This window comes from Phascolarctos cinereus, unplaced genomic scaffold (assembly GCF_003287225.1).
Source record: "Phascolarctos cinereus isolate Bilbo 61053 unplaced genomic scaffold, phaCin_HiC Scaffold_9;HRSCAF=440, whole genome shotgun sequence".
Lineage (NCBI taxonomy): Eukaryota > Metazoa > Chordata > Mammalia > Diprotodontia > Phascolarctidae > Phascolarctos > Phascolarctos cinereus.
In genome coordinates, this window is record NW_027556402.1 from 254,484,441 (window position 1) to 254,511,509 (window position 27,069).

Sequence of the window (27,069 nt, forward strand, 5' to 3'; positions counted from 1 at the left end):
TTTCCTGGGGGGAAAGATGCTTGGAGGAGACACTGAAGCTCTTCATTTCCAAATGATAACGCTGGAAACGGGCAAGATGATTTCTGAAGCTTTGGAAGCCCGTCCTGGGACCCCACCCTTCCCGCTGCCTCCCTGCCTCCCTAATAATGCATGAATTCAGCCATTTCCATCGTCCCAAATATCCCAGCTGATAGTCTTGTCCCAAACCTGTGCCTTTGCACACACCCCCTGAGGTCAAAGTCTTCTCAAGCGTTGTACACCTCCACTGTTTCCAGAAGCCTTGGATGCCTGGCCCCCGAGCTGACCAACTGGTCATTGGGACAAGATGGTAGTGACTGGGCAGGAAATACTTTTCAAATATACCCCCAAGTATTACTCCTCTGCTCCTGACCTAAATGACTTAACACATTTTGAAAAACAGGTAAAGTTTTATTAAGCAGTATTAAAAATCCCTTATATTCGTATGACATTTTAGGCTTTTCAGAGCATCTTCATTTCAGCCTTCTGGTACCGTTGGGGAAGAAGTTGGGAAAGTGCTTTTACTCTCAAATGAAAGATAAGGAAACGGAGGAAATGACTTGCCCAAGGTCATATAGTAAGTGACAAAGCTGCCTCTTCACTCCCAGTCGGGCTCCCACACTGGGTCCCCCCATTGTTCATGTACTCCAAACGCTCACCTTTGTAAAAGGGAGACTGCCTTTGAATGGAGTGACTTGTCTCTCAAACTAGACAGAGTCTCACCTCACGTAGCATGGAAGGGCTCGTTGGTTGCTGTCTTTCTTCCCCCCAGGCCCATTCTTCCACGTGTCTACTAGTTGCCCTTCCCTCCACTCGAACTCAGGCCCATGCTCCAGCCTCTCCTTCTCGGGCCGGTAGGCACCACCCAGATTTTTCCTACACTGATTGGCCATACAGAATCTGAAATAAAGGTGCTAAGAGCTTACAAAATAATCACCTGTAGCCTTACAGTTTGCAGGGGATAGAGGAGAATTCCTTCATTTGGCATGTTTTAACTTAAAGCAGTCAATCTTTAACAGTGAATTTCAGCAGATTGGTCCTTTGATATATCCTTCTCTGACACTCCTCAAATCACATAGGAGTCAAAAAAGAGATCTTTTCTGTCTTCACACAGTCTTTAAGATTGGTTGAGTGTGGTCCTACTGAAGTCACCCTGCACCTGAGCTCTAAGGCCATGGGAGAACTGAAGAGGGTCTGGTCAGGTGGAGAGACTAACCCACCCACCCACAGGGGTCCTCAGGATGCTTCTTCACCCTTTCCATTCTTAGTGGCTGGTCATAGGAAGTCTGTGGGGAGCTGTTACCCTAGCCATGGCCAGTGGATGTGGACAGAGAAAAATTCCAGGCCCCCACCACCTACAGGTGTCTTTTCTTAAGCTCCCATTTATGGAACTGAAAAACAGAACCGCTGGCATTATCTTCCCTCCTTTCCCCCACCCCACCCCCATAATTCTATAAATCCAGGCATTACTATTTATTTGTATTTTTCATGGAGTGTTTTATATAATGAGCATTTGAATATGACATGTTTCTTTGTGGAGGTTGGCTTGTTTTAGAAATCGCTGGTCATCATGGCAAGAAAGGTAATAATGCCACCAAACTGTCTTGCAGCACACCAAGAAGCAGCTGGACATTAGAAGAGGGCACTGGGCTTTGCTGCCAGAGGACCCCAAATGAAGCCAGCTCTGAGCCTTCCCTACTGTGTGACCTTGGGCAAGTCACAACCTCTCTGTCCCCTTCTCTCTCAGATGAGAGATTAGGACAAGGATGGATCACTAAGCATCCTTTCAGCTCTGAGTCTGAGATTAAGGAGTATGCGGTATGGTCTGGGGACCAGTTATCATTCTTTTCCTCCAAGTATGGCAAAGGAGAGGCTGGACTAGCATTGAAACAGGAAAGATTTATGGAAGATAATTCAGTTTTCAGTCTGAACTAGGAGGGAGAGCTTGGAACAGAGTCGTCCTGGGCCATTTCCCAGGGCATCTTTTTTTAGAAATAAAACCGTCTTACTTTATTAAAAGTGAAAAGGCACAACATGAGTCATGGTGCAGCTAAGCTACTGCCGTGACGGGAGTGGCTGTCTTACTGGTTCTGCCTTCTGTTTCTTGAAAACATCACCCCGATGAGGCCGGCAACAGCCAGAGTGCTGGCTATCCCGGCCCCCACAAGGAAATCTCTGACCTGTGAACAGAGAGGAAGGCCGTTGGTCAGGGAAGCTGCTCCCCTCCAGGTCAGCCACATGCTTTGCCCTGGCAGGCTCAGATTTGGCTCTTGGCTCCATGGGCCAAAGTAAGGAATCAGCAGTTCCCAGGACATGATGCGGGGACATTTCAGTCACACAGAAAGGGAGGAGTGGAATGGTCAGCATGGGGATAAGCCAAACAAAACAGAGGCTGTGAGAGGGCAGGAACCGTTGTCGGTTTTAACCTTGTGGCTACCTACTGTAACACTGAAATTCACCCATTTTTGTCAACCTTTCCTCTTCCATCCCTTTCCCCATCTCAGCCAACCCTTAAAGGTAAAAAGCAGGGGTGATGGGCACGTGAAATTGATAGGCGACTCTTGAGGGAAAAGAAGAGGAAGGTGGGGAGGGGCTTCCTAGGGCAAACGAGATAAGATGACCTTGACAGCTAGAGGGCATCCCATGGGGTCTGCGAAGCTATTTTTTTAATGTCTTCTAAATTTTCATTTTTTATTAGCATTCTTTTTTTAAAAAATATTTGGAGTTTTTAATTCTCTCCCTCCCTCTAGCCCCTCCCCACCAATCAAGAAGGCAAGTAATATGGTGTCAATTATACATGTGAAATTATGTAAAACATTTCTGGATTAGCCATTTATGAAAAAATAAAGAGGCAAGAAAAATAAAGTTAAAAAATTATACTTCTGTTTTGTGTAGCTATTTTTTTTTAAATGCTGTGATGAATAGTATAGAGGGTCTGATGAAAATCAAGGACCTATACAACATAGGGGACACACAAGGGAGCTCTCACCCACCAGCATTATATTCAGGGTAATAAATCCAACAAATAACATTAGGGAAGTCATTAATTGCCACCCTTTGGCCATGTTTCATGTGTCAGTTCTAGTAGGTTATGAGTCACAGACTAGAAGGTAGCCGGGACAGATGTTGGAAACATGCTCACATAGAGACTGGATTGCTGCAGTCCTACCTTCTGCCAGAGTCCTTTCCCAGCCCCCTCCCCACAGCTGCTGTTGTCTTCCCCACTCAAACTGCCATTCGTCCACTGTGAATATAGCTTGTACCTAATGCATTGTTGGTGGAGTTGTGAACTGATCCAACCGTTCTGGAGAGTAATTTGGAACTGTGCCCAAAGGGCCATAAAAATGTGCATACCCTTTCTTGACCTAGCAATAGCACTTCTAGGGCTAAAGAGATCATACAAATGGGAAAAGGACCCACATGTACAAAAATACTTATAGCAGCTCTTTCTATGGTGGCCAAGAATTGGAAATTGAGGCATGCCCATCAATTGGGGAATGGCTGAACGAGTTGTGGTATATGAACATAGTGGAATACTATTGTGCTAGTATTGTGCACGCAGACTTCAGAAAAACCTGGGATGACTTGTATGGACTGATGCTGAGAGAAGTGAGCAGAACCAGGAGAACATTGCACACAGTAACAGCCACATTGTGTGTCCTCAAATAGGAAAACTGAGCTTGACAAGGCCCATGCCTCGGGGGAGGCAGACAAGCCTTCATCCCCTGAGCACTGGGCTCCCAGATGGAACCCCATGGAAATGCCCCACCAGCCTGCAGACAGACGCACCTGGTCGCTGCGAGGGATTCCATATCTCAGCTCATTCACAAAGTGCTCACAGTTCTCGCTGGTCAGTTTGTAGAGGACATCCTTCCCCACCTCCTCCAAAGCCCGCTGGACGATCTTGCTGGGTGGCAGCGGCAGGTACCTGCTGTCATGTTTATTATTCACCTGGAACTTGTCAGTCCCAACCACCACACTGAGCAGTTCCTTCTTCACTGTGGCTTTATCTGTCAGGGCTGACATGACGCTGGAGGCACCAGCCCCAGCATATTCACCTTTCAGACAAAAAAAGAAAGAAAAAAAAGCACCCCCAGGGAGGCCTTTTTTTAAGCAGCCCCACCCAAGTTGGACCCAGTGGTCCCTCCAGTCCCATGGCTCTGACAGTGTCACAGAGGGGCCAGTTGTGGGATGATCTCACTGTCCCCCAAAATCAAACTTGGGATCCACCCAAGTAGCTTCATCAACCAAATATGAATCTGTCATCTGTAAACAGAGATTCTCTTTCACAGTCATCTAATCAGCTGACCTTCTAGGGTCTGCCCCCTCCCCAACATATACAACCTCGCAAAGCCCAGGTGCTGCTTACTTGGAGGTGCCAGGTGGACGACATACCCATCACCCACATAAACAGCCCAGTGACGGTAGCACGTTCGGAAAATCTCAATCAGGTCTCCAGGTTTGGGCTCTTGCTACAAAACCACAAACCAAGGCCGGGTTAGAAGCTGTGTTTGGAAATGGACAAAGATGAGAGCATGTTCTGAGGGGTCTGGGACAAGCCGTAAAAGGATTCACTGAAGGAACCAGGGGCGTTGAACCTATGGAAGAGAAGGCTGAGAAGGGACAGGACATATTGGGAGCCAAGATGGCAGACTACAGGCCAGGGTATAGCTGAACTCTCCCAACATTCCCCTCCAAACGAGTTTAAATTAAGTTTAAATCAAATAAAATTTGGAGTAACAGAGCCAACAAAAGGTCAGAGGGTGCTCCTTTTCCAACCTCCCAAGTTGTCTTAGGAGGTCTGTGACACAGCAGTGGGCCTTGGAGGCAGTTGTGACAGCAGCAGAAGTTTCAGGAGCTCTTAGTCCAGAGACAGTAAGGAAGGTCAGACAACTGGTCAGAAAGAGATTATAAGGGACCCTCTGCTGGCACTGGGTGAAGCAGGCACTGATTGGAAGCTCTGTTTCCCCTCAGTAGTTCTGGGTTGAAATTCTAGGGCCGAGAACAGTGCTTCTGGTTGGTTACAAAGGAGCAGTGACCCTGGTCACAGTTCCAGGGCCGAGAGGAGCATTGCTACTTGCAGCTACAGGGAAGCAGGGGTCCTTCCTGGGTAAAGACCAGAGCAGACCAGGAGGGCAATGACTACACCTCTCTCAGGGTCACACCACCTTGGAAGCGCCAAAAACTTGCAGACGCCCCAGAACAAGCTCTGAAAACAGTAGCACAGAGCTTGGTACATGCCTCTTCACTTCCAGATGAGCAAAGCCCAACTTTAACATAAAGTTCGAAGTAAAAAAATAGGCTGAAAAAATAAGCAAACAACAACAAAAAAAAGAACCTGACAATAAAAAACGACTATGATGGAAGGGAAGACTAAGACATAAACTTAGAAGAAAATAATCATGTAAAAACAGTTACAAGCAAAAACAGGAAGAAAAATGCTAATTGGACCCAAGACCAGCAGGAATTCCTGGAAGAGTATAAAAAAGAGATGAGTCATAGAGGAGAAATTGGGGGGGGGGAGAATGAGAGTGATTATGAAAAGAGAACTGATAAAGCGTAAAAAAAAAAAGGCACAAAAATTCACTAAAGAAAAGATCTCCTTACGAAAATTTTCTTTAAAAGTAGAATAGGCCAAATGGAAAAGGAGGTACAGAAATTCACTGAACAAAAGAACTTAAAAATTAAAATTGGGCATGTGGAAGCTAATGACTCTATGAAACATTAAGAAACAATAAAACAAAGTTGACAAGAATGGAAAAAATAAAAGAAAATGTGAAATATCTCATTGGAAAAACAATTGACCTGGAAAACAGATTCAGGAGAGATAATTTAAGAATTACTGGACTACTTGAAAGCAATGATCCAAAAAATAAAAATAAAAAAGAGCCTACACATCATATTTCAGGAAGATTGCCCTGATATCTTAGATACAGAGGGTAAAATAGGAATTGAAAGAGTCCAGCAGTCACCTCCTTAAAAAGATCCCAAAGTGAAAACTCCCAGGAATATTATAGCCAAATTTCAGAGTTCCCAATCAAGGAGAAAATATTGCAAGTAGCCAGAAAGAAACAATTTAGATATTATGGAGCTACTATCAGATTCACACAAGATTTAATGACTTCTACATTAAAGGAGAGGAGGTCTTGGAATGTGATATTCTAGAAGGCAAAGGAGCTAAGATTACAACCAAGAATCGCCTACCCAGCAAAACTGAGTATAATCCTTCAGGGGAAATTGACATTTAATGAAATAGAGGAATTCTAAGCATTCCTAAGGAGAAGACCAGAATTGAATAGAAAATCTGGTATTCCAACAGAAGACTCAAGAGAAGCATGAAAAGGTAAACCCTGAAGTCATAAGGAACTCAATAAAGTTAAACTGCATATATTCCTATATGGGAAGATGATACATGTAACTCCTAAGAACTTCATCATTATTAGTACAGTTAGGATTCTGCATAGACAAAGGACATGGGTGTGAGTTATGTTGGGATGATCTCAAAAAAAAAAAAAGAGGGATGTACTGGGAGAAGGGGGAAGGGAGAGGTAGAATGGGATGAGCCAACCCATAGAATGGAAGCAGAAGACACACACAGAGTTAAAATAAAGGGCTGGAGAAGAATCTATTATGCTTCAGCTGAAGTAAAAAAAAAAAGTCAGGGGTAGCAATCATGATCTCAGACAAAGTAAAAGCTAAACCAGACCTAATTAAAAGAGATAATCAGGAAAACTACATTTTGACAAAAAGGTATTATAGACAATGAAGTAATACCAAAAAATTTACAGCAAGTTTCTCTGATAAAATCCTCATTTCTCAAACATATGGAGAACCGAGTCAAATTTATAAAAAAAAAAAAAAACAAGAACCATTCCCCAATTGATAAATGATCAAAGGATATGAATAGGCAGTTCAGAAGAAGAAATCAAAGCTATCTATAGTCATGAAAAATGCTCTAAATCACTACTGATTAGAGAAAGACAAATTAAAAGAACTCTGAGGTACCACCTCACCTATCAGAAATGATAAATGTTGGAAGAAATAAAGGAAAATAGGTACGTATGTACACATAGGTACTGTTGGTGGAGTAGTGAAATGGCCCAACTATTCTGAAAAACAATCTAGAACTATCCCCAGAGGGCTCTAAAACTGTGTATACCCTTGACCCAGCAATACCATTACTAGGTCCATACCCCACAAAAGATCAAAGGAAAAGAGTCTATATGTACAAAAATTTTTAGAGCAGGTCTCTTTGTGGTGACAAAGAATTGGAAATTAAGGGTATGCTCTACAACTGGGGAATGGCTGAATAAGTTGCAGCATAGGATTGTGATGGAATATCGTGTTGTAATAAATGATGAGGGGAGTGGTTTCAGAAAAGAAAAATGGCAAGATCTATATGAACTGATGCTAAGTGAAGTGAGAAGAACCAGGAAACCATTCTGCACTGTAACAGCAATGTTGTAATGACAGTCACCTGACTTAACTACTCTAATCAATACAATGATCTGTCCACCTCCAGAGAGAGGGCTGGTACATTCTGCCTGCACATCAAAGTATCATTTTCTCATTTTATTTTTTTTCCTTTTTTAAGATATAGCTAACATGGAAATATGTCTTGTATGATTTCACATGTATAACTGGTAGCACGTTGTTTGCCTTCTCGGTGGGTGGGAGAGTGATAGGAAGACGGGAATCTCAAACTTAAAATTTAAAAAGAAAAAAATGATAATTTTTTAAAAACTAAAATTGAAATGGACAATTTTGAGGAAATTGGGAAGACTTTTGTGTACTGATATAGAGCAAAGTGAACAGAAGCAGGAAAAGAATTTGTACAATGATAACAACACTACAGAGAAAAACAACTTTAAAAGACTTTAAAATTGTGATCGATACAATGCAAAACTATGAGTCCAAAAGAATGAAGATAGAACAGGGCACTTACTAGCTGACAAAGAGGTGCTGAAATTAAAATACAGAGAGAAGAAGAAGAGGAGGAGGAGGAGAAATATGACAGCTTTGCGGATTTTACAGGCCATGGGTAAATGGAGAGATCCCTAGTCTTTAGAACCAGTAGATCTGGGTTCAAATCCTGCCTTGGCTACTCCCTACCTTTGTGTGACCCTGAACAGATCACCTCCCTGGTCCACAGTTTTCTCTTCTGTAAAATGAGGGGGATTTGGACCCGTAAAAGAATTCTTTTATAAAAGAATTTACATCCTTTTATATTAAGGGGGAATGTGGGAAGGTTTACTGAAGGCCTTTGGAGACCCCAACCCTACCATAGCCTTGGCAAGTGGCCCGACTTCCAATCCTGCCTTAGATTTTTCCCAGCTGTGTGACCCTGGCAAAGTCCCATGGAGTCTCAGTTACCTTGTCTGTCATGGGAAGGGGCTGGTTCAGTAGCTTCAAGACCCCTTCTGGCTTTTCATCTTCCTCTCTTTGACTTCTGTTTAAGCACTTGAAAACCTCGGGATCCTGGCCCCCTAAATGTCATCCACCTGAACATCCCCATTTCTTTGTCCTCTCCCCATTCTAGGGCTTACCATTGGCCCTCTCAAGATACACAAGCGAACACGAGGGCCACAAAACGATATGTAAATGTGAGTTATGCTTCTTGTCCTTACTAATCATCATAGCCTTTCTGTGCAGCCTTGACAGGGGCCTCTCTCCTCCAGCTTCTGCCCGAGGGCACCAAGGACCCCATCTGGAAGAAGCCTCAGAGGCCATAACCTCTCAACTTACTGGGGAGGAAACAGGCCTAGACAAGTGATGTGGCTTGGGCAGGCCCCAGCTGGTACATGTCAGAGGCCTTACCCCAACCCAGTCTTATCACCATGCTATCGCTAATAGGTTTCAACAATTAGAGATGAAACCAAGAAAGGGTTTCTGACTAATCAGTTATCCAGAAAATTGAATTAGCCAACAATGCAGGGAGTGCCTTCCCTCATTAATTATCTCTACTTTATCCCACCTCCATCTTGTTTGGACAAAGTTGTTTGCATATTGCCTCCTCCATTTATTTGACTGTGAGCTCCATGAGGTCAGGGACCCTGGGTTTGCCTTTGTTTGTTCTGTGCCATCTCCTCCTTGGCACAGCACACATAAGAAGTGCCTAATAAATGCTTGTTGCCTGATGGTGCATTTCTTGAGCATTTCAGTTAAGGTGAATTAAAGTGGAAAATGGTGCTGCTCTAGGCTTCCAGAAAATCACTGCCTCATTGACTTTGGAATGGAAACTGGTCAAATCCTTGCTCTCGCTTCTCTATTCTTACCACATCCAACTTGCTGGGGAAACTGCCCCTGATCATCCCAAAAGCAGAAAGACACTGTAGACATGGGCAGTTCCAGAAATCAGAGGGTTGGGGATTTTTCCCCCTTTAGAGAAGCTGGAGTTTAAATCAACCCCTTTAGGGAGCATAAAGCTGATCGAGTGGAGGCCACGTGCCAGGCCCTCCCAGTGATGGACATCCAGCTTCCTTGGAGCCGAGCACCAGGGCAGCTATCATCTGTCCCCTCCTTCTTATATCAGGGCATGGGCCCAGACTTGCCACTGGGGGTGATACGAAAGCAGGCACACAGAGAGGAGAGCCTCGTTACCCAGAATTCTGTTGTGTTGTGCTGTCCTCTCCCTCCTCTGCTATCTTGTCTCTGATCCAAACAAAGAGGATCCAGGGTATCACCCTTCCCCTACTGCTGTGGTAGTGCAAGCACAGGCCTGGAAGGCCCTCCATGGTAACCATGGGGAAAGCAACTGAAGGTCAGACCTGGCCATCGCTAAGCAAAACTGTGAGGGAGGCAACATTTTTCTTTGACCTTACACTGTCTTTTGGGATGTGATGCAATGTTTGCCCAATTCCTACCAATTCCCCCAAGCAGAAGATGACCCAAGCCCTCAATTGGCATCTTTCTCTACTTCCCTCAATCAAAGAACATGCCCTATCTTGAACTCATATAGGGTATAAGTGAATCCACAACAGGAAGGCAAACTAATTCAGCTAATTGTCAGTAAGGTATCACAACCAATGGTGGCTTAAATTCTCATCCCTTTCCCAGGAATTTGCTTATCAGGGGCACATAGTCTCAAGTCAAAGGAATGAATCTCTAACAATGAAATTCCTCAGGATGCTACATCCTGACATGTTTGGGCAGGGAGCCCTCCTGGTTCCCTCAGACTCCCCTATGTGGACCAAGTCTACTCCATGTTTTTGGAGGTCCTCTGCAGCACCCCACCTCCCCAGTCCGGCTGCTGCCATGGCTGCCTGGCAGAACCTTCCCCAGCACCAAAGTTATCTCTGTCCTACAGTACATGCTGCACTTTGCCTCTGGTGGGAATGATCCCTTTGCGACTTGTCCTCTCAATCAGACAGTAAGTTCTTGGACATACTATCTTTTCTGCTGTCCTCTGGGGCTTTACAGGACCTCACCCTCACAAATCAGTAGAATGGGAAGGAGAGATAAGAAAACACCCTCCTTTCTTTATAGTAGCAGAGGCCTAAGGACATGATGGAAATTCTGACATCCTGTGCTCCAGGACTCCCCCACCTTTGACATCCTGTTCTAAGACCCCCCCACCTCTGGCGTCCCATGCCCTAAGACCCCACACTTCTGACATCCTGTACTCCAGGACCCCCCCACCTCTGATATCCTGTGCTCAGAGACCCCCCACTTCTGACATCCTGTACTCCAGGACCCCCCCACCTCTAACATCCTATGCTCTAAGACCCCCCACCTCTGACATCCCGTGCTCTGAGACCCCCCCCACCTCTGACATCCTGTGCTCTGAGACCCCCCCACCTCTGACATCCCGTGCTCTAAAAACCCCCACCTCTGACATCCCGTGCTCTGAGACCCCCCACCTCTGACATCCCGTGCTCTAAAAACCCCCACCTCTGACATCCCGTGCTCTAAGACCCCCAGCTCTGACATTGTGATCCAAGTTTCACCCACACCTCCCAGCTCTCATACCCTGTGTTGTATTCATGAAAATGAAAGTCCTTTCTTTAAGCTCAAGTTTCACTCTCTTTTAGTCCTCAGGGAAAGCAGAATCAAAACCTGGAGGGATCTGAAGTTCTGGTCACTAAGTGAGTTACCAGGACTGTCCAGATTAGCTGCCGGGCCATTTGGTGTGAGGCTCGTCTGTTTCCCCAACCAGTTCTTCTCCAAATTCCATGAAGCCCAGCCCTTGTTCTGGCTGCTGCACACCCATTCTGTGTTCTTCCTAAAGGAAGGTTCTATTTCCCTGCTAGCACTATCTTTATCCAGTTCCTTTCTATGCCCCCATTGTGCTCCAAACCACCCCACAAATGAATTCCAGATCCTTCCTTTGAATAATCTGCAGATTCTGTGTCTTGTTGGGAAGCCACCAGTGAGTGCCTGCCTGGTAAACAAAATGAAGAGAGACTGGTCTCACGCTCCAAATGGGGCCAAGGACCCTAAAGAGGGTCTTGGCCTTAGGGTTTACCAAGCCCCTCTCCCCTCTAGTCCCCGCCTACTAGTGCCAAACACAAATCCTTACTGTACAATCCTTACAAAGGCTTTAAAAGTACCTACTTGCATCTCTGTCCTCCCTCAGGGTCCGGGTTGTCACTTCCTTGGCGTTGGGGGATTCCTAAGACAGAAATGGCAAGAATTTCTAGGGCCGATAACAGGAAGCAAGAACAGGAGGTGCTGGTGGTCATGGGGGGAGCTGACGGCTGGACCCTGCTGCTCTGCACTGGGGGAGGCTCAAGGTTTGCCAGAGAACCCCTTAGGACAGCTGTTCTCCATCCCTCCCCCTCCTATCCCATTTGGTAGTGAGCAAAGCAAGCCTCGATTAGACTGGATGGACCACTGAGAGGAGAGGAGCTTGGATACCTGAAGGGCAGAGGGCTGAGGCTCCCACCCAGCACGCTCGGGGCTCACTGATAACAGCTGCCTGTGCCAATGGAAACCTGCTGACCTCGCCACATTCTTCCAGAAAGTGCTCCCTGCCCAAGGATGCCTCCCTCCACGGGTGGGGAGATGGGAGAGTTGGGCACTGCCCTTGGTGGGGCTGGACACCACTGGGTAGCAGGCAGTGATACCACAGGTGACCTGTCCTGCCCCTCTCCCCTGCCTGTTCCAGTGCAAAGATCAATCATCTAAAGCCGGCACGCGCACACACACACACACACACACACACACACACACACACACACAGGGCAGGGAGCACCCCATCTTGGCCATCCCACCTGTGCTTCCTGGGCCCTGACTGATGATCCCCGACCGGCAAGAATAACTCCAGCAGGCAGGAAGTCAACAGGAGGCCCCAGCGCACAGCTGCGGCTGAGGTCATCCTGACTCCACCCAGACCAAGGAGAGCAGCTTCGGCAGCTAAATCAAAACTCACCTCGGCGGCAGTGTGGGGCACAGGCAGCCTCCCGGTACCCTAGGAGGGAAGAAGGGAGTGCTGGGGGACCAGGGGACCCCGGCTCTGGCCCAGGAAAGGGCTCTTGGGCTTGGGAAGTTAGCTAGTCTGGAAATTTCCCAGTTAGCCCTGGAGCTGTGGCTCCCATCCTCTGGAGCTGGCCGTGGACGGGGTTGGCTCTGGGCTGGCACAGCCCACGTGGTGTCTGGACAACACTGTGTGCCGACCCAAGGTTCCGCCTTACAGCCCCTCGGGGCTACGCAGCTCCCAAGGTTGTCCTGCACTAAAGACTTGCTGGGCTCCTCAGTGAATCTGAGCTGTGCTCTAAGGACACCCCCACTCCCGTCCCCTTTCATCTCATGCCTTCAGAAGCCCCCTGTGTAACAGCCCTGACAAGTGGTCATCTGGCCTTGGCTTGAAGACCTCTGGGGAAGTGGAGCTTACCACATGAGGCAGCCCTTTCCACTCGTGGGCGGCTCTAATTCAGAGGAAGTCTTTTCCCAACGTGGAGCCTACGTTAGGCTGAGTCGGAATCCAGTCATAAAGGCTTTTTTTAAAATGCAAGACCAGGGTTTGTATTTTATGTTAGAAGCAACAGAGAGCCACAGAAGCCTCTTGAGCAGTGGAGGGAACTGCTTGACTCTGTCCTTGAAGGATATCACAGATCCTAACACATCAGGGCTGGAAGCAACCTAGAAATGTGGGCTTCAGGAGAGCAGAAAGCATCTAGTCTGACCCTGGAGGAAATGGCAGCCAGAGAAAGGGCTGGCTCACACACTTAAAGCGGAGGTCTCTGACCCTCCAGTTGCCTTTGCACATCACCATGATCCTCCTTCAGTTCCCAAGTCTTCCTGTAGCTTAAAAAGAACCAGAAGCAGGTGTGGGCGGGCAGACCTACACTGTGGGGCGGGGTGTCTCTCAGAACCTCGGCTGTCTCTCGCTACAGGCAGGCTAAGTATAGGACAATGCAGCCACATGCTTTCTGCCAGCCAGGTAGGAAAGATGAATGAATACCCAGCACTTTGCCCTTTTCATCGGGCACAGAAAAGCTCTGGAGACCTCTTGCCAGCACCTTAGTCATCCACATTTGCTTGTATCCACAGCGCTGGTCAGAGGCAGGGAGCTGCTTTTAGGGGACTATCCCACTGACTTCTCCCAGCTGTGGAGGGTGGGGTAGTCTCCATGGGCACCTTGCCCCCCTCTGGAAGCACTAAGGACCCTGGGATCCTGAACCTAGCCTGAAAGTTTGGGGACAAAAAAGTGGAAGAGAGTTCTTGGCCCTCCGACTTTTGGGTCAAGCCCCTCAAAAGTTTTGTCCAACCTCCCCACATTTTCCCACTCCTGCCACCACTAAAACGCACCCCCCACCCCCAAGCCAATAGCATGTTCAACCAAGAGAACAACGTATGGACTTTAGTCTTCTGTCCCTGCCTAGGGCCGAAGGGCCCTTCTCTACAGGATCCAAAGGGACTCCCAAGGGCTTGGTTTCCTCTTTTTCAACAACACCCCACAGCCTGTGTGACCACTGTGTCAGCTCAGTAACGTGTCAGGTGAAGAGGAAGGTGGGTCATCCAAGTTTCTTAGGCTGAAGAGCTAGAAACGACCTAAGAAATCCCATGATCCGAGCCCTTGCTTTTACAGATGGGGAAACTGAGGCCCACTGAGGGGAAAGGGCCTTTCACCAGGGCCAGCCCCACCCCAGGGCTTGCTGGTCTGTAAGCTCCAGCACCTCCCTCGGGGTCCCGTTTGCTTCAGAAGTCTCCCAGAGGGAAGAAAAGGCAGAATGCAGATGAAAACAGGTTGCCATCTTTATTCCATTACATAATCTCACAGCTCTCAGCATCTGTGATATAGAGACATGCATGCTTCTGTTAAGAGTCCAGCATACGGATGGATGGAGACACACTCATCTGATTGCACTTTTCTGGGCAAACAAACTGAAAAACAGACAAACAGCTGGGTAGGAGTCTGTGCTTGACCAAAGATACCTGCAGAACCCGTGGGAGACTCCCCAGTACAAACACGACAGAGGTTTGAGCGGAAGCCCCTTGGTGTTGCCAGGTGACCAGCACCTAAATCGGGAATCTTTGGGCATCAGATGAAGCACATCCTTTGCTTTGGCACATGGAATTCCCACATGGGCAATAAAACGGTAATCTTGGTCCGGCAGGGTCCAGCTCCCAGGAGGACACCAGGTCGCAGACCTCTCCTATCCCTGATTCTGAAAATTTCTTACTTTCTGTTTGGGGCAATGGGTTTAAGTGACTTGCCCAGGGTCACACAGCTATTAAGTGTCAAGTGTCTGAGGCCGAATTTGAACCCAGTTCCTCCTGACTCCAGGGCACTGCACCACCTAGCTGGCGGAACATTTTCAGTGTTTGAGCAATCAGAGTAGGAGGATCCAGCTTGTTTTCTAATTCAAAAACAAAAACAGTGGCCCAAGTTGATTTTACCAACTTCCCACTTCTATTCCCATCAGTTAGTGACTGGACACGAGACAAAAGGAGCTATGACCTCCTCCCAGTCCGGCCCAGGACACAGGTGGGTGGGAGTCCATATCTCCTAGGCTGCCCCCATCCACAGGAAGGGACAAACTAACCCTGGTTATCACCTGCTTAGATTTGGCACTACGACACCTATTCCGATCCAACTTCTCTGCTCCCCAGGCCCCATAAAAGGTAATTGGAATATTTCACCCTACTCTTAGCTCCCAATTGTACCCATCATCTTATGTGCTAGATCACTCTGAAGGTCAAACAAAAAGTTCCTGTTTCAAAATGTGAAACTCTGAGGTTCAGCGAATGCCCTTGTGGAATGTGAGGGGCGGGGATGAGGGTCCCCCTCTTCGAGGCAGTCACGGAGCCAGAATCTGAGGGCAGCAGCTGCCACCTCCAGAACCAACACCGGCCATGGGGCTCCTTTCTGTCTAAACCAAGTTGTTATTTTTCTGCCATCAGATAACTGAATGTCAGAGTACGAGCTATACTACAAACTACGTTAATTCAAAAAGATTCTTTAAAAAATATTTTAAAAATCCAAGCTTGCTTCTGCCTGACATGGGTCAATGTGTGTGTCCAAGAGAAAACAAACCTGGCTGTGCCAGCCTCTCTTCAGGAGACTGTTCTCCTAAGTTAGCAAAGGAGCCAAGTCCTAAGCATGGCCTGCCAAAGAAACACGAGGCTGCCAATACAGGGCAGCTTTTATTCTCTGCTTGGCCCTTTTGTCTGCTGAGAGCATTTTACTTCCTGTGAATAGAGAGAAAGAAGAAAAGGAGAAAAGCAGCAAAGCAGCAAATATACGCAGGCAATTGTACAATGTGCAAGCTAGACCATGATATCACAAGCCCTACGGCACAGACGGACGGCCGTCAGCTCTTCAACCAAAACAGGTCCCAGTTCTCAAGACACAATCATGAGTCCGGCACTACTTCCTGTATCCCTCTTAATTTTTACACCAGAGGTGACGTCAGTGTCAAAGGAAACTCTGTCTAAGAGAGATGGACGTTTACTGAAATCCATCTGTCACCTCTCTGGGGTGATCGAGGCTTGGGACACACAGCATCTGCCATTTGTGCTTGACAACCTATCAAAGGAATGTGCTGAAGGAGATGTGCATAACAGGGCAAACACGGGCCTGAAGGCTGAGCTGGAGGAGGCCCGTGAAAGCCAACCGATTAGAAACTACTGTAAGGCCCTCCACATCCAGCTGGGAGAATGCAAAAAAGATCAAATGTAAAGTAATGAGTCCACCGGTTCCAGGGCCAGGGACCAGATCATTATACACTCTGCCCAAGCCTGCTGTCCACAAGTAAAGGCGACACATTTCCGGAAAGGCAGCACCAAGTGGACCAAAGACCTTACATTTGCTCTGGGGCCTTAGGACTGGCCTAGGCACCAGGAACCCACCAGCAGGAGACTGGACTATGTGGTGGGGAAAGCGTCTCCCAAGTCTAACAAACTGCAGAAGGACAATTTACCCAAATGAGGCATTCCTGGGAGATGCGCACACATTTCAGAAGCCACTCGCTTGAAATCCCTTTGGTAAGAGCAAAGGTTTGAGATCCCCGTCTGAAAGCAAACTGGCACCCCATTTTTATGCCAACTGAATCACCTTGCAAGGTGGCAAGCCAGTGAGCAAGCCAGCAGCAGCTACCATTTACAAAGCATTCTACATATGTGACCACGTTTGATTTTGGAAGAAAGAAAATATTACGTGTAAGAAAATATACTTAGAATTAATCCTGGATTAAGAGGATACAAAACCCTGAGAGACAGGATCCAGAAATCCAGACAGGAGGACTACGTGACCAGAGACTCCATCTGCCTGAGCTTCACATTCAGAACTCACATGTACAAAACAGTCTCTTGTTACCCCAAGCTCCCCAAAATGCAATGCTCTAATTTATTTTGGAAACTTAAAGCTCACGTGTCCTAAGTACACAGAGGCACCTCCAAGAAAACAAGTTTTAAAATCAGGCATGATGAAGTAGAGAAATAGCCAGCTGACCCGACCACACTACTTCCCATCATACATGTAAGACCGTGCCTAGCCAGCCCCGCTCTCTGAAAAGCGACTTCCTGATCTCCAAGGGAGACGTGCCGAACGAGTCTGAGCCACTGGTCTCACTTAATCACATGCCTCCACAGGCCCAGGAGGGAATGGGGGTAGGGATGGTGGCAGCTGCTGCTCGTTTGGTCCCACAGACACAATGGAATGAATCCCTGCTGAGCCTCTAACCACCAAGGCACCATCGGAAGGAAGGCAGCTCTACTGCGTAAGATTTTCCCCCGGTCCTCCAGAAAGATCTGCTCTTCTAATGCAGCTTCTGTGAGAACGAGGTTATTTTAAAGTAAAATTAAAAACTTAAAACTAAAGCTCATATTTAGAATACATGAGACACAGTTAATCTGACCAAGGCACAAGGTCAAGGGACTTGTCAGGGGTCACTCAGTTTCTTTCTTGATTTTGTTCCCTTCGTCATCTGCCGGCCCACATTCCCTCCAACATTCTAGGCTACAGGGAAGCCACTGGTGAAAACCAGGAAGGCAGAGATTCCTGAGCACCCAGGGCCAAGGTCCCTGCCTCCCATTCCCCAAGGAAGATGCTGTATCTGCCCCACCCAGGGGAGGGGTCCTACACTCTGGAGTCTGGTTGTGACCCACAGGGCAGAGGCACACAAGAGTCTCCAGCATTACAAGGAGCCTCCTTTCAAACTCTCTTGGAGAGAGAGCCTCTGGGCTCAGGACGCCTTTTACAAGCAGGGTGAGAGCTCCCAGAGGTGACATGTGGCCACACAAACTGCCCATTCCTTCCCCTGGTCCTCCATCCTCCCCATTGTGTCCACGGCTAGCATGAGTCCAGATCAAAAAGGCACTCTGTGGTACAAAAAGGACTTTTCGGGATGCTTTGTCCTTTTCCCCTCCAGCCTCCTCCCACCCCCCCATAAAGTGCAAAAAAGGAAAGCGAAATAATACAAGAACAAGACATGGGCTTGGACCTCTACCAGAAAGGAAAGAAAGGCTCCCAACAGTCCTGGAGGTGGGTTTAAGCCACAGGCAAATGTCTGCTCCATTTATTACAGCATTGTATTTCGAGTCTTCCAGGATGATGTTCCACTCAGGCATACTTGGGATGCTGCAGAAGGCCCATCTCGACCGTGGTGGCTAGGCACGCTTGGGCCAGCTCCCCACTTTATTGGCACTTTTTATCCACAGATGGTCTCCTGGACCCCTCTTCCCCGACAGCCTCCTGAGTGGAATTATTCATGCAAGAGGTTGCCTGCAAAAGTCCAGTAACATAACATGAATTCACAAGACTAGGACAACACACAGTCAGGAGAATACAATGTTCTGGACCCAGTTGGTGCCATCCTCAAATTCAAGTGCCAAGGCCATCTCTGGGCTGGGGAGAATCTGTCATGCCCCTAGTGACACCAGCTCTCTGCCCCACATCCCTGAAGAGAGCCCACCATCTCCCAAATCACCAAGGCCAGAGGACCACAGACACACGCGATAAAGACTCCTCCAGCCCTAGGTGGCCTCCGGCACCAACTCCCATAGATAGCTGGATGTCTCAATGGCTGCAGTTTGCTCTGTGGAACCTGAGGTAGATGGGGGTGGGGGGGGGATAGTCCCCAAGGGAGTAGCAGGGGCTCCAAAGACGGCAGAGAATGAAGCTGCCCGTGGAGGCAAGTGGAGGCGAGGGAATGCTCCATCTGTGCTTGGCTTCCCCCTCACCTGCAAGTTGGGAGGCAAGGGAGCGTATACACACATACGCACACACAGCCCACTCCCCCAAGTCTAAAACCTAGCCAGTGGGTGTCTAGCAGGGCCCCAGGTCAGCCGGCCACCTTGTTAAGGCTGCTAGAGCTAGTGCCTGAGCCTGAGGACAGTTGAACACCGACACAGCACCCCCCTGAGCCCCAGAGGAGGGGGCTGGGGAGAAGCAGGTTATCCCCACTAACCCCAATGCCACTCACTGGTAAAGACAGAAACAGCCCAGTCACTGTCACTCCCTGTGTCATTAGTGAGAGGGTGGAGTTCGTGGGTGTGGCCCAGCTGTTAGGACTCATGGAGAGGGGGTCTTGGTGCAGGGGACTCCCCCTGAGGACAGGTAGAGGCCATCACCCCGTCCCTCAGCTAACCCAATGGTGACTCAAAACTAAGGGAAGCTTCTTCAGTGAACGTCTGTTGTGGCATCTGACCTTCCTAAAGCGATGCTCGAGGGAGAAAAGTGGCCTTCACAAAGAGCAGGCTCCTGGCCTGGGGCCTCGTCCATGGGTAGATTTTAGGGTCTGTGAACAGGGATGGGACACAATACCTCATGATCTCCTATAACTGGTTTCCTTTGTGACCCCTTGGATCTGACTCTATGTATTACAAAGCCTCATTCGGAGAAAGGAGAGGGGAAGGGGGAGGGGCGCCGCTCACCCGCTCCAGGACAAAGGCCGCGCTGGAGTCGATGGCACCGCCCAGCTCGCGGTACTGGCCAGAGTAGCGGATGTAGCCCCAGGTCAGCAGGGAGATGAGCAGCAGGCCCAGCAAGCAGTTGCAGAGCTGGGTGACCATGGTGAGGCCCAGGAAGCCTGCAAAGCCTGAGCCCAGGTAGAGCGCGAGGATGAAGCTGAAGAGCACGGCCGGTGTGCGGAAGGAGCTGAACACGTTCTTGCTGCTGTTGTGCTTGATGAAGTGGCCGTACAGCCCCTCGATGTCCCGGTCCAGCTCACTCTGGTACCGCAGGCTGAATTCTTTGCCCCCCATCTTCTTGCACTTCTTAAACTGCTCGATGGCCTGCTTCCGGAACTCTTCATGCTTCTCCCGCAGCACTTCAGACGCCAGGTAGGGCTTCTCCCCTCCGCAGACCTTTGGGGAAGAGGCGGAGCCCTGTGGCACGGGGTTTGAGCGGGGGGGGGCAGCTTCACTGTCGTGGGGGGGGGGGCACCAGCAAATCGCGTAGACGTGGCACCGGCTTGCTGAGGCCATGTGTGGGGATGGCTAGCATGAACACTGTCGCTTCAAACCAAGCTTACTCCTGGGAGAGTTGGGAGGATTACAGCCCATTTCCCCACCATGGCCCCAAGCATGATTCTCCCTGCTTTACTGAGGAGGAAAACGGGTGCCTCTGGAGAAAGGTCACCCAGCCTGTCCCAGGACTGCGAACAGCCCCAGCAGGGCTGCTCTCCAGACCCCACCTACCTTTTCCATGTTGTTATAATACATGTCCTTGGCAGACGCCGCAGCGGCTAAATTGTTGGCTTCTGCAGTGGCCTTTTAAAAGAGGAAAGAGAAAACATCTAGCCTCCTTTACTCAACACCATTCCACAAATAACTGCAGTTAGTTGTTGTTTTTTTAAAAAATTACATTTATTTACAATTAATAAGTCTTAATTTCTTCTCTCCCTCCCACATTCCCTTCCCTCCTGGAAAAAAAAAAAGAAAGAAAGAAAAACAAACCCATGTAACAAATATACGTAAGTCAAGCTCAACAAATCCCCACATGGGCCGAGGCTCTCCCCAGCACCCCCCCTTGCTGGTCCCACAATCATGGGGAGCAGACTCCTCAGTCTTCTAGGTTCTCCTAGCCTTTCCTTTCCCCACCCTTCCTCTCTGGTTAGCATCAATGGCCAACTTGTGTCCCTACTAGCACCTCAGGCTTCTACCAAGACTTGCAGCTGAGCCATCAGGCCAAGCAGCTCATAGAAAGAGCAGCTCCTTCTATAATCGGGGCTAGAAAGGGACCCTGACTGCCACACAATGGAGGAGGAGACCGAGGCCCAAAGAACGGAGAGAGCGGCAGGCCTGCGCACCCTCGGAGCCCACAGGCAAGGCTTTTCCCCTTACGCACAACGCAGTCTCCCGTCTGATGGAAGCCGAGGCTGAGCTCTGTAAGCGTCCACATAATACACTGTTCTGACAAACAACCAGCCCACCTTCTTTGCTTCAGGATTTCTGTAAACCTGTTCACAGACAGAGCCTTCCCCAGATCAAGGGCACGCTCTGGCCTCACCTCTCACCACCTGGCCAGGATCAGCTCAGCAGCCATGGGGAAGAATGTACATTCTAATACCACGAGAAAGTGTTGGGAAATGTTCAGTCGTTGAACCGGCTTTCTGCTCAGTCCCTGAGCATTATCTATTTGAACAAAGTCAGGTCTGCACTTAAATAAAAGTCTGATGCAAAAATGAAGCTAACTTTAATGCAGAGAGCTAAAGGTGGAAGCACATAGTATTAAAATGATTTGATAAAGCATATCAAAAACAGGAATAGTCTTCCTTTGTACAAGTGCACAGCGTTTTCCAATTACAAGTGTGGGGGGGAAATAATGCCTAGCAGACTAGAAAGATCTGAACGAAGAAGACTAATCAGCAACTAAAATTGAAGCATAAAGTATGGCACTAATAAGAGAAGGGGCTGATGAACCTGATGTTGGCGTCAAGCAGAATTCAAGGCCATGTCATTTATGCGGGAGGATCACCAGGGCGAGGAGTTACCCTTGTAATCCCTGGACTGTGACATCTTGACTGGAATCATGATGGAAAGATGGAAACTGGTCATCAGGACAGTTTTGTGGATCCAGAAACGGCCAGAGGCCTATGGCTGGCAATCTGATGTCAGCTTGGAGGCCGCCTAGAGCAGAGTGCTCTCGGAGTCTCTAGGGCACTGCTTGCTGTGAGCATTTTTATCAGTGACTTAGATAAGGAGATGGCACTTAAGTCTTAAGTCTGCAGATGACCCAAAGCTAGGAGGGATGGCAAAGACACAGAGGAAAAGTCAGGATCCAAAAAGAGGCCAGGCCACAGAAGAGTGTCTAGCGAACAGAAATGTGTCGGAAGAAACAGAAGGTCTGACATGCACAGTTAAGAAAAAGATCTGCACCAAGACAATTCCAAAAGGCTCTTTCCAGAGAAAGAACTATGGAGTCTGAATACAGAGCGAAGCATACTATTTGCTCTTTTTTGTTTTGTTTTTTCATAGTTTTTCCCTTTTGTTCTGTTTATTCTTTCGCAACATGACTAATGTGGAAATGTTTAACATTAAAAAAAAAGAAAGAAAATGATCCTCAAAAAGGGAGATGCTGGGGTAGAAAGAAGTTCCCCTGCAGAGAGCTAAGGGTCTTTGTGTATGGCAAGCTCCCTGAGTCACCAAAGAAGGGAATTCATCATGTCCAGGTATGAAGGACCCCAAGGTGCCACAGCCAAATATACAGAAGGAAGAAAAAAGGCTTTGGGAAAAGCAGCAGAATTACACCAGTCTCTTAGCCAACCCAGGGACCATTTCTTACAGTATCCAGAGGAGGAAAAGAAACCATAGGCAGAGAAAAGGTCCTGGCCCTTACTACTTAACCACCCAAAAAGGTGACCAAGAGAAAACTACTAACCACCAAGGAACGTGCTGAATTTCCCCTCTATGTGAAATTTTCATGAGAATATAATATATCAAACAAGATATATTTGTAAAGAGCTTCTCAGTACCTGGCAAATAGTAAGCACCATATTAAGTGCTAATTATTATTATTATCGTAATTAATCTGCACATGTCCTGGGGTACCCCTGATGATAGTGTCAGGAGGGAACAGCCAGGCTTTTGCTTAACACGTGGCGCATACAAAAAAATGCCTGTTAACTTGACTAGCATTTCACACAAAGTCCCATCTTCCCCATCAAATGAGAAGTCAAGAAGACAGCCCCCTACTGGGCTTGGTGCTGGCTGACACCGAAGCATCTGGTCCAGTTGGCACAATGCCTCTGGAAGGGTTCTCCGTGTCAAAGTCATACAAGCTTCCTTAGAAGGTCCTGGTCCAACAAGCCTCTCATCACTACTCTCAGGTGATGCTTCCCTGGGGACGGGGAGGGTCCCTGCACAGGACCATGTGCTGACTGCACTAAGCCCTGAGACACTGCAGAGCCTGCTGCCCTTTGCCTACCACTCAAGAGTATGGCCTCCAGATCCACCAAGGATGAACCAAACAGACAAAGGTGACTTAACTGTCCGGGTCAGGGGACGGGCATCCTTTTCACAGACTTCCCAATGTTGTCGACACGCAAGGCAAGCACCCAGGAACCTAAGAGGAAGGTGACTTTCACGGGCAGACTACCGGATGCCACAAACAGGGCAGTGAGCTGATCCCGTGAGAGAACAATGGCTAATGCAGAGACACCGCTGTGGCCCACTGCTAGCCCTGCAATGTCTGCAGAGCAGAGGGGGCTCACCAGCATGCTGGCTGTTTGCCAGCCCCAGAAGCAAACTTCCTAGCCGTCCTTCCAGATCTGGAATCGTGCTCAGTGCCCAGGCCAGCCAGGCCTCATCCGCCTCCAGGCGGCCTCTGCCTCGGCCCTGCACGGGGCACATTCGTCCCACCGCCCTCCCCTGCTTTTCAGCTCCATTTTAGTGCAGGCTTCCCCCATTCAAATGGAAGCCCCTGGAGGCAGGCGGTACTCCTACTTGATAAATGCCAGCCTCCTGAGAGTGAGAAGCTGCCCAAGACAGAATGAGGAGGCAGGGATGGTCAGAGGGAAGCAGCTCAGTGACATCACAGAGCCAGCTGCATCACCCCTCACCGCCCATCTCACTTCCAAGTGCGAACACCCCTAAGCTGGGGAGCATCCGGAGTGGCAGGACCAGGATGCGGCAAGACAGCCGGCCGACGGGTGGAGGAGCTGGGGACGCCCACCCGGGCGAAGAGAAAACTGAGTAATGAGGACAGCAGAGTGCTGGAAAGCATGTCCGGGAGAAGAAAGGCTGGTCCCTGAGGGCAGAGGGAGGAAGAACGAAGGGGAAAGATTCTGGTTGGAGAAATGGAACAACTCACTCCCAAAAAGGGCTCCCCACAGAAGAGGCCGCCTGCCCAGGGAGCGAAGGGGGCCTCTGGCTAGAGGGTCTCAGCAACAGTGCACACAGGAGACTTTCTGGTGGACTCAGAAGTCAGGCTAGATGCCTCGAGCTCCCTGCAACCCTGTGATCCCAGTGCGGAGCTGCCACTCGGCTCCCATTCCAACGTCACATATTTATAGAGACAAAGACAGAAGATCTCAGTGGACCATTCTGGGAAATGTGCCTAAAAATGAACTGCACTTAGCCTGCCTCTCAGGGCCCAGTGAAGGAGAGATGAGGCTCCCTGGTTTTAAAAGATGATGTGACTAGGATGACAGCAAATGGCTTACCTGAAGCATTGATTTGGGGTGAGGCAGACCTTCTCCTTGGTAAATCTTAATGTACGCCTGGAATAAAAATAGTGAAGAGATGATACAAACCCGCAGCCTGTGGTAACTGGGCACATCGAGGCATTTCTCATGGGAGCTGCCAGCACACCGGGCACGACATGAACGCACATGCGTCAGAGAAGTTAACAACGTGGACATCAGACCAAGCCAGAGCCCCTGAAGACCCCCTCGCCACTCACTCACTCACTGACTGGCTCCGAGGGAAGTCATGCCCACACACCAGGCTGCTTCGCCCACTCGGAACTCATCTTGAGGGTCAGCACTGCCCCCTAATGGCTACTTGTGGCCGAGCCCCACCTCAACCACAAGCCAAGCAGGTCTGTGTCCCTCAGGAGGAAAGGCCCGTGCTTACCTTAAAATACTCCAGCAGACCCCGACAGGTGACTTTGGAGCCGCTGATCTCCTTTTCCATTAACCTGCTTGCATCTAACACAAACGGTATCAGCACCTCTAATTGTTCTTTAAATTCAGGAGCGATGTCTGTCCAGGGGACCAGAGAGAATCTGTGTTAAGCCATGGACCTGACGTGGGCCCATCCAGAAGCAGACCCGCCCAGAAGCAGGGGGCAGAGACAAGGAGGCTCCATCCCCCATGGCCCCCTCCCCAGCCTGACTCTTGTGTGCCTCCCCACTCACCCAAACCACTGTCCCATCAGGTAGGGGAAGGAGAGAAGGAAAGAAGGGAGGAAAGGAAGGAAGGGAAGAAGAGAAAGAGAAAAGGAGGAAGGGAGGGAGGGAGGAAAGAAGGGAAGGAGAGACAGAGAAAAGAAGGAAGGGAGAGAGGGAAGGAAGAAAGAGAAGGAAAGGAGGGAAGGGAAGGAATGGAAGGGAGAGAGAAGGAGGGAGGGAACAAACATCTACTTACTAAGGACCTACTATGTGCCAGGCACTGTGTTAAGCACTATACAAACATTAGCTAATTTGACTGTCACAATAAGCCTCAAAGGTAGGTGCTATTATGATCCCCATTTTACAGTTGAGGAAACTGAGGCAGACAGAGACGAGGTGACTTGCTGCGGGTTACAGAGCTAGTACTAATATAAATATAATATAAATATTATTCTCATCCCCATTTCCCAGTTCGAAAAAGGGGGATTAAGCCATTTGCCCAGTCATACAGGTAGTCATACAGGTAGATGACCTGCATCTCTTGGCTCCAACCCAGTCCAGAACTTAATAAGGCAGCTGGACATTTGGGAGAGTACTGCTGGACATTTTTTGCCTCTCTGACATGGGACTCCCCGCAGTGAGGAAGAGTCGGGTGGGTCACTGGCAAGCTCTGCCAGAGACCACCTCATCCACGGTCATCAGGCTGGGGAAGCCCAGGGCCCCTTCTCAAAATCATGCTTTCAAGTACATCAAATCCAATACGTGGGATTACAAAGGAGACCAATTTTGACCGACCAACCTGTTTTTGAAGTGCACAAGCTTCGCACTAGTCTAAGGCTCTCCTTTTCCAGGGCAGGCTAGTGCTTGCCAAGGCTGTGTGACTTAGCCAGGCCACACAGTGAAGAGACAGCAGAGCAGGGACAGACCCCAGGCCCGAGGTCTACCAACCAAACCAAAGGAAAGAGCACAAGGGGTTCTTAACCAAAGGGGACAGTCTAAGGAACTTAGGTGGGGAAAAAAATTGTGCAAATCTCCAACTAAAATTTAGCATTTCCTTCAGTTATGAATTTAAAGGACCCAACAAACCATGATTCTGTGTAGGGGTTCCCCGAACAGCCAGAGGGGTCTATGTCACAAAACAGGAAGATGGCAGACTCTATGCACAGATTGACACACACATCCATAAGATGCCTCCTGTCATTCATTGGATTACGGAGGGGAGGGGGGGACAGCAGGATGTATATACAACTGACGTGACCCCTTCTGCCTCCAGAGATCTTTTTGTAAAACCTGGGCCAACAAACTTTGATTCTAAATGACCATATCACCAGGTCTTGACCTCTCCTGAGCAGAAAAGCTGTCAATGAGGTAAAAAGCTTTCTCCAGTGGACAAATGAAGGACAAAGTCATTCTCACAAACTCATTTTCTCTGACTCCATACAGACCAATCTGGAGGCAGGTCTTCTGAATGAGAATGCCCACTGGCCAGGGGAGCCAGGCCTTTCTCTTCCACTGAATGCCCACCCAGCAGGCGACAGCAGCCCGCCAGCCCTATGCTGAGCTCCTATGCTAACACATTAGCATCACCCAACATTACTAACAGAATCACGAGGAAAGTTAGAAAAACAAAGCCAGGTCAGTTTTACATATGGATAAACTGAGGCACAATGATGTTGCTGGCTCCAAAACAAGATCCTAGAACCCAAGGGTCAAAACAGAAGCAGTGTCCCCCGTGGCACCCTCTCCTCTCTCCCCCTGTGAACGTGGCCTCCCCTTCCTGGGCCCCTTCTGGGTCTCACCTGGGCATGTCTCTGCAGGCACAGCATCCCCACTGGAAAGACCCGAGAGCATTACTTTCACCATTTCACAGAAAGGGAGCCGGTGGCCCGGCCTGAGACACCCCAGGCCCTGCTGGGGGCCAGAGCACAGCCAGCAGGGGTCCCTACCCATTCATTCGCTTCGTCCACACAAACCTTTCAGCCTTCCGTCAAAGGTGGGGCTCGTGGCCACTTGGAGGCCTGGATGTGGTAGGAGGAAGCAGCTGACGTTGGTAAAGCATGAGCGGATGTGATTCCGGACGTTCTGGATTTCCTCGTGCTGCTGCTGCTTCACCTGCCAACAAAGACGAACACAGTCAGAGTTCATCTCCTGTGCATGGCAACCGAACACACCACCTGTACTGGACCATCTGAGCCCAAGGCCTTTGGGAGCCTGAGAACTGAACACTCCACCTGTATCGGGGGTGTCTGAGCCTGAGGGCTTTGGGAGCCTGGGGCCACCAGGAGAGCCCACGTCGCAAGAGTCTGTTGTGACCTCCAAAGCGCAGAGGCTGCTCT

The 27,069-nt window shown here is 48.9% G+C and overlaps 2 protein-coding genes across 8 annotated transcripts in view; both read right to left on the reverse strand.

Moving 5' to 3' along the window:
- Positions 1-408: 408 nt before the first annotated feature.
- On the reverse strand, positions 409-12,742 carry LOC110195469 (phospholipase A and acyltransferase 3-like). Of its 3 annotated transcripts, none has more exons than XM_020968266.2 (5): positions 12,389-12,742; positions 11,572-11,629; positions 4,388-4,490; positions 3,808-4,076; positions 409-2,198 (listed from the first exon to the last, which is right to left on the reverse strand). In XM_020968266.2, exons 2-5 carry the CDS (start codon positions 11,575-11,577, stop codon positions 2,100-2,102), a joined length of 477 nt encoding a protein of 158 aa, XP_020823925.1. In that variant the 5' UTR covers positions 11,578-11,629; positions 12,389-12,742; the 3' UTR covers positions 409-2,099. The 3 variants fall into 3 exon arrangements, with proteins under 3 accessions (XP_020823925.1, XP_020823924.1, XP_020823926.1); XM_020968265.2 differs by lacking the exon at positions 12,389-12,742 and adding an exon at positions 12,231-12,337; XM_020968267.2 differs by lacking the exon at positions 12,389-12,742 and adding an exon at positions 11,875-12,122.
- A 1,448-nt stretch (positions 12,743-14,190) lies between these two features.
- ATL3 (atlastin GTPase 3) overlaps positions 14,191-27,069 on the reverse strand; it is a 35,231-nt gene continuing 22,352 nt past the window's right edge. For all 5 annotated transcript variants that reach the window (XM_020968061.2, XM_020968064.2, XM_020968062.2 and 2 more), the window contains 6 exons: positions 26,707-26,845; positions 24,478-24,605; positions 24,066-24,122; positions 20,101-20,172; positions 19,336-19,767; positions 14,191-18,184 (listed from right to left, as the gene is read on the reverse strand). In XM_020968061.2, coding sequence (XP_020823720.1) covers positions 18,098-18,184; positions 19,336-19,767; positions 20,101-20,172; positions 24,066-24,122; positions 24,478-24,605; positions 26,707-26,845 — 915 coding nt within the window. In that variant the 3' untranslated portion in view covers positions 14,191-18,097. The remainder of the gene's footprint in view (positions 18,185-19,335; positions 19,768-20,100; positions 20,173-24,065; positions 24,123-24,477; positions 24,606-26,706; positions 26,846-27,069) is intronic.

Bases quoted from the DNA above. Each gene is read 5' to 3' on its own strand.
- LOC110195469 (XM_020968266.2), bottom strand. The intron at 4,077-4,387 runs GTAAGCAGCACC...TTTGTCTGAAAG, and splicing joins CGTCCACCTGGCACCTCCAA to GTGAATATGCTGGGGCTGGT. The intron at 2,199-3,807 runs GTGCGTCTGTCT...CTCTGTTCACAG, and splicing joins GAATCCCTCGCAGCGACCAG to GTCAGAGATTTCCTTGTGGG.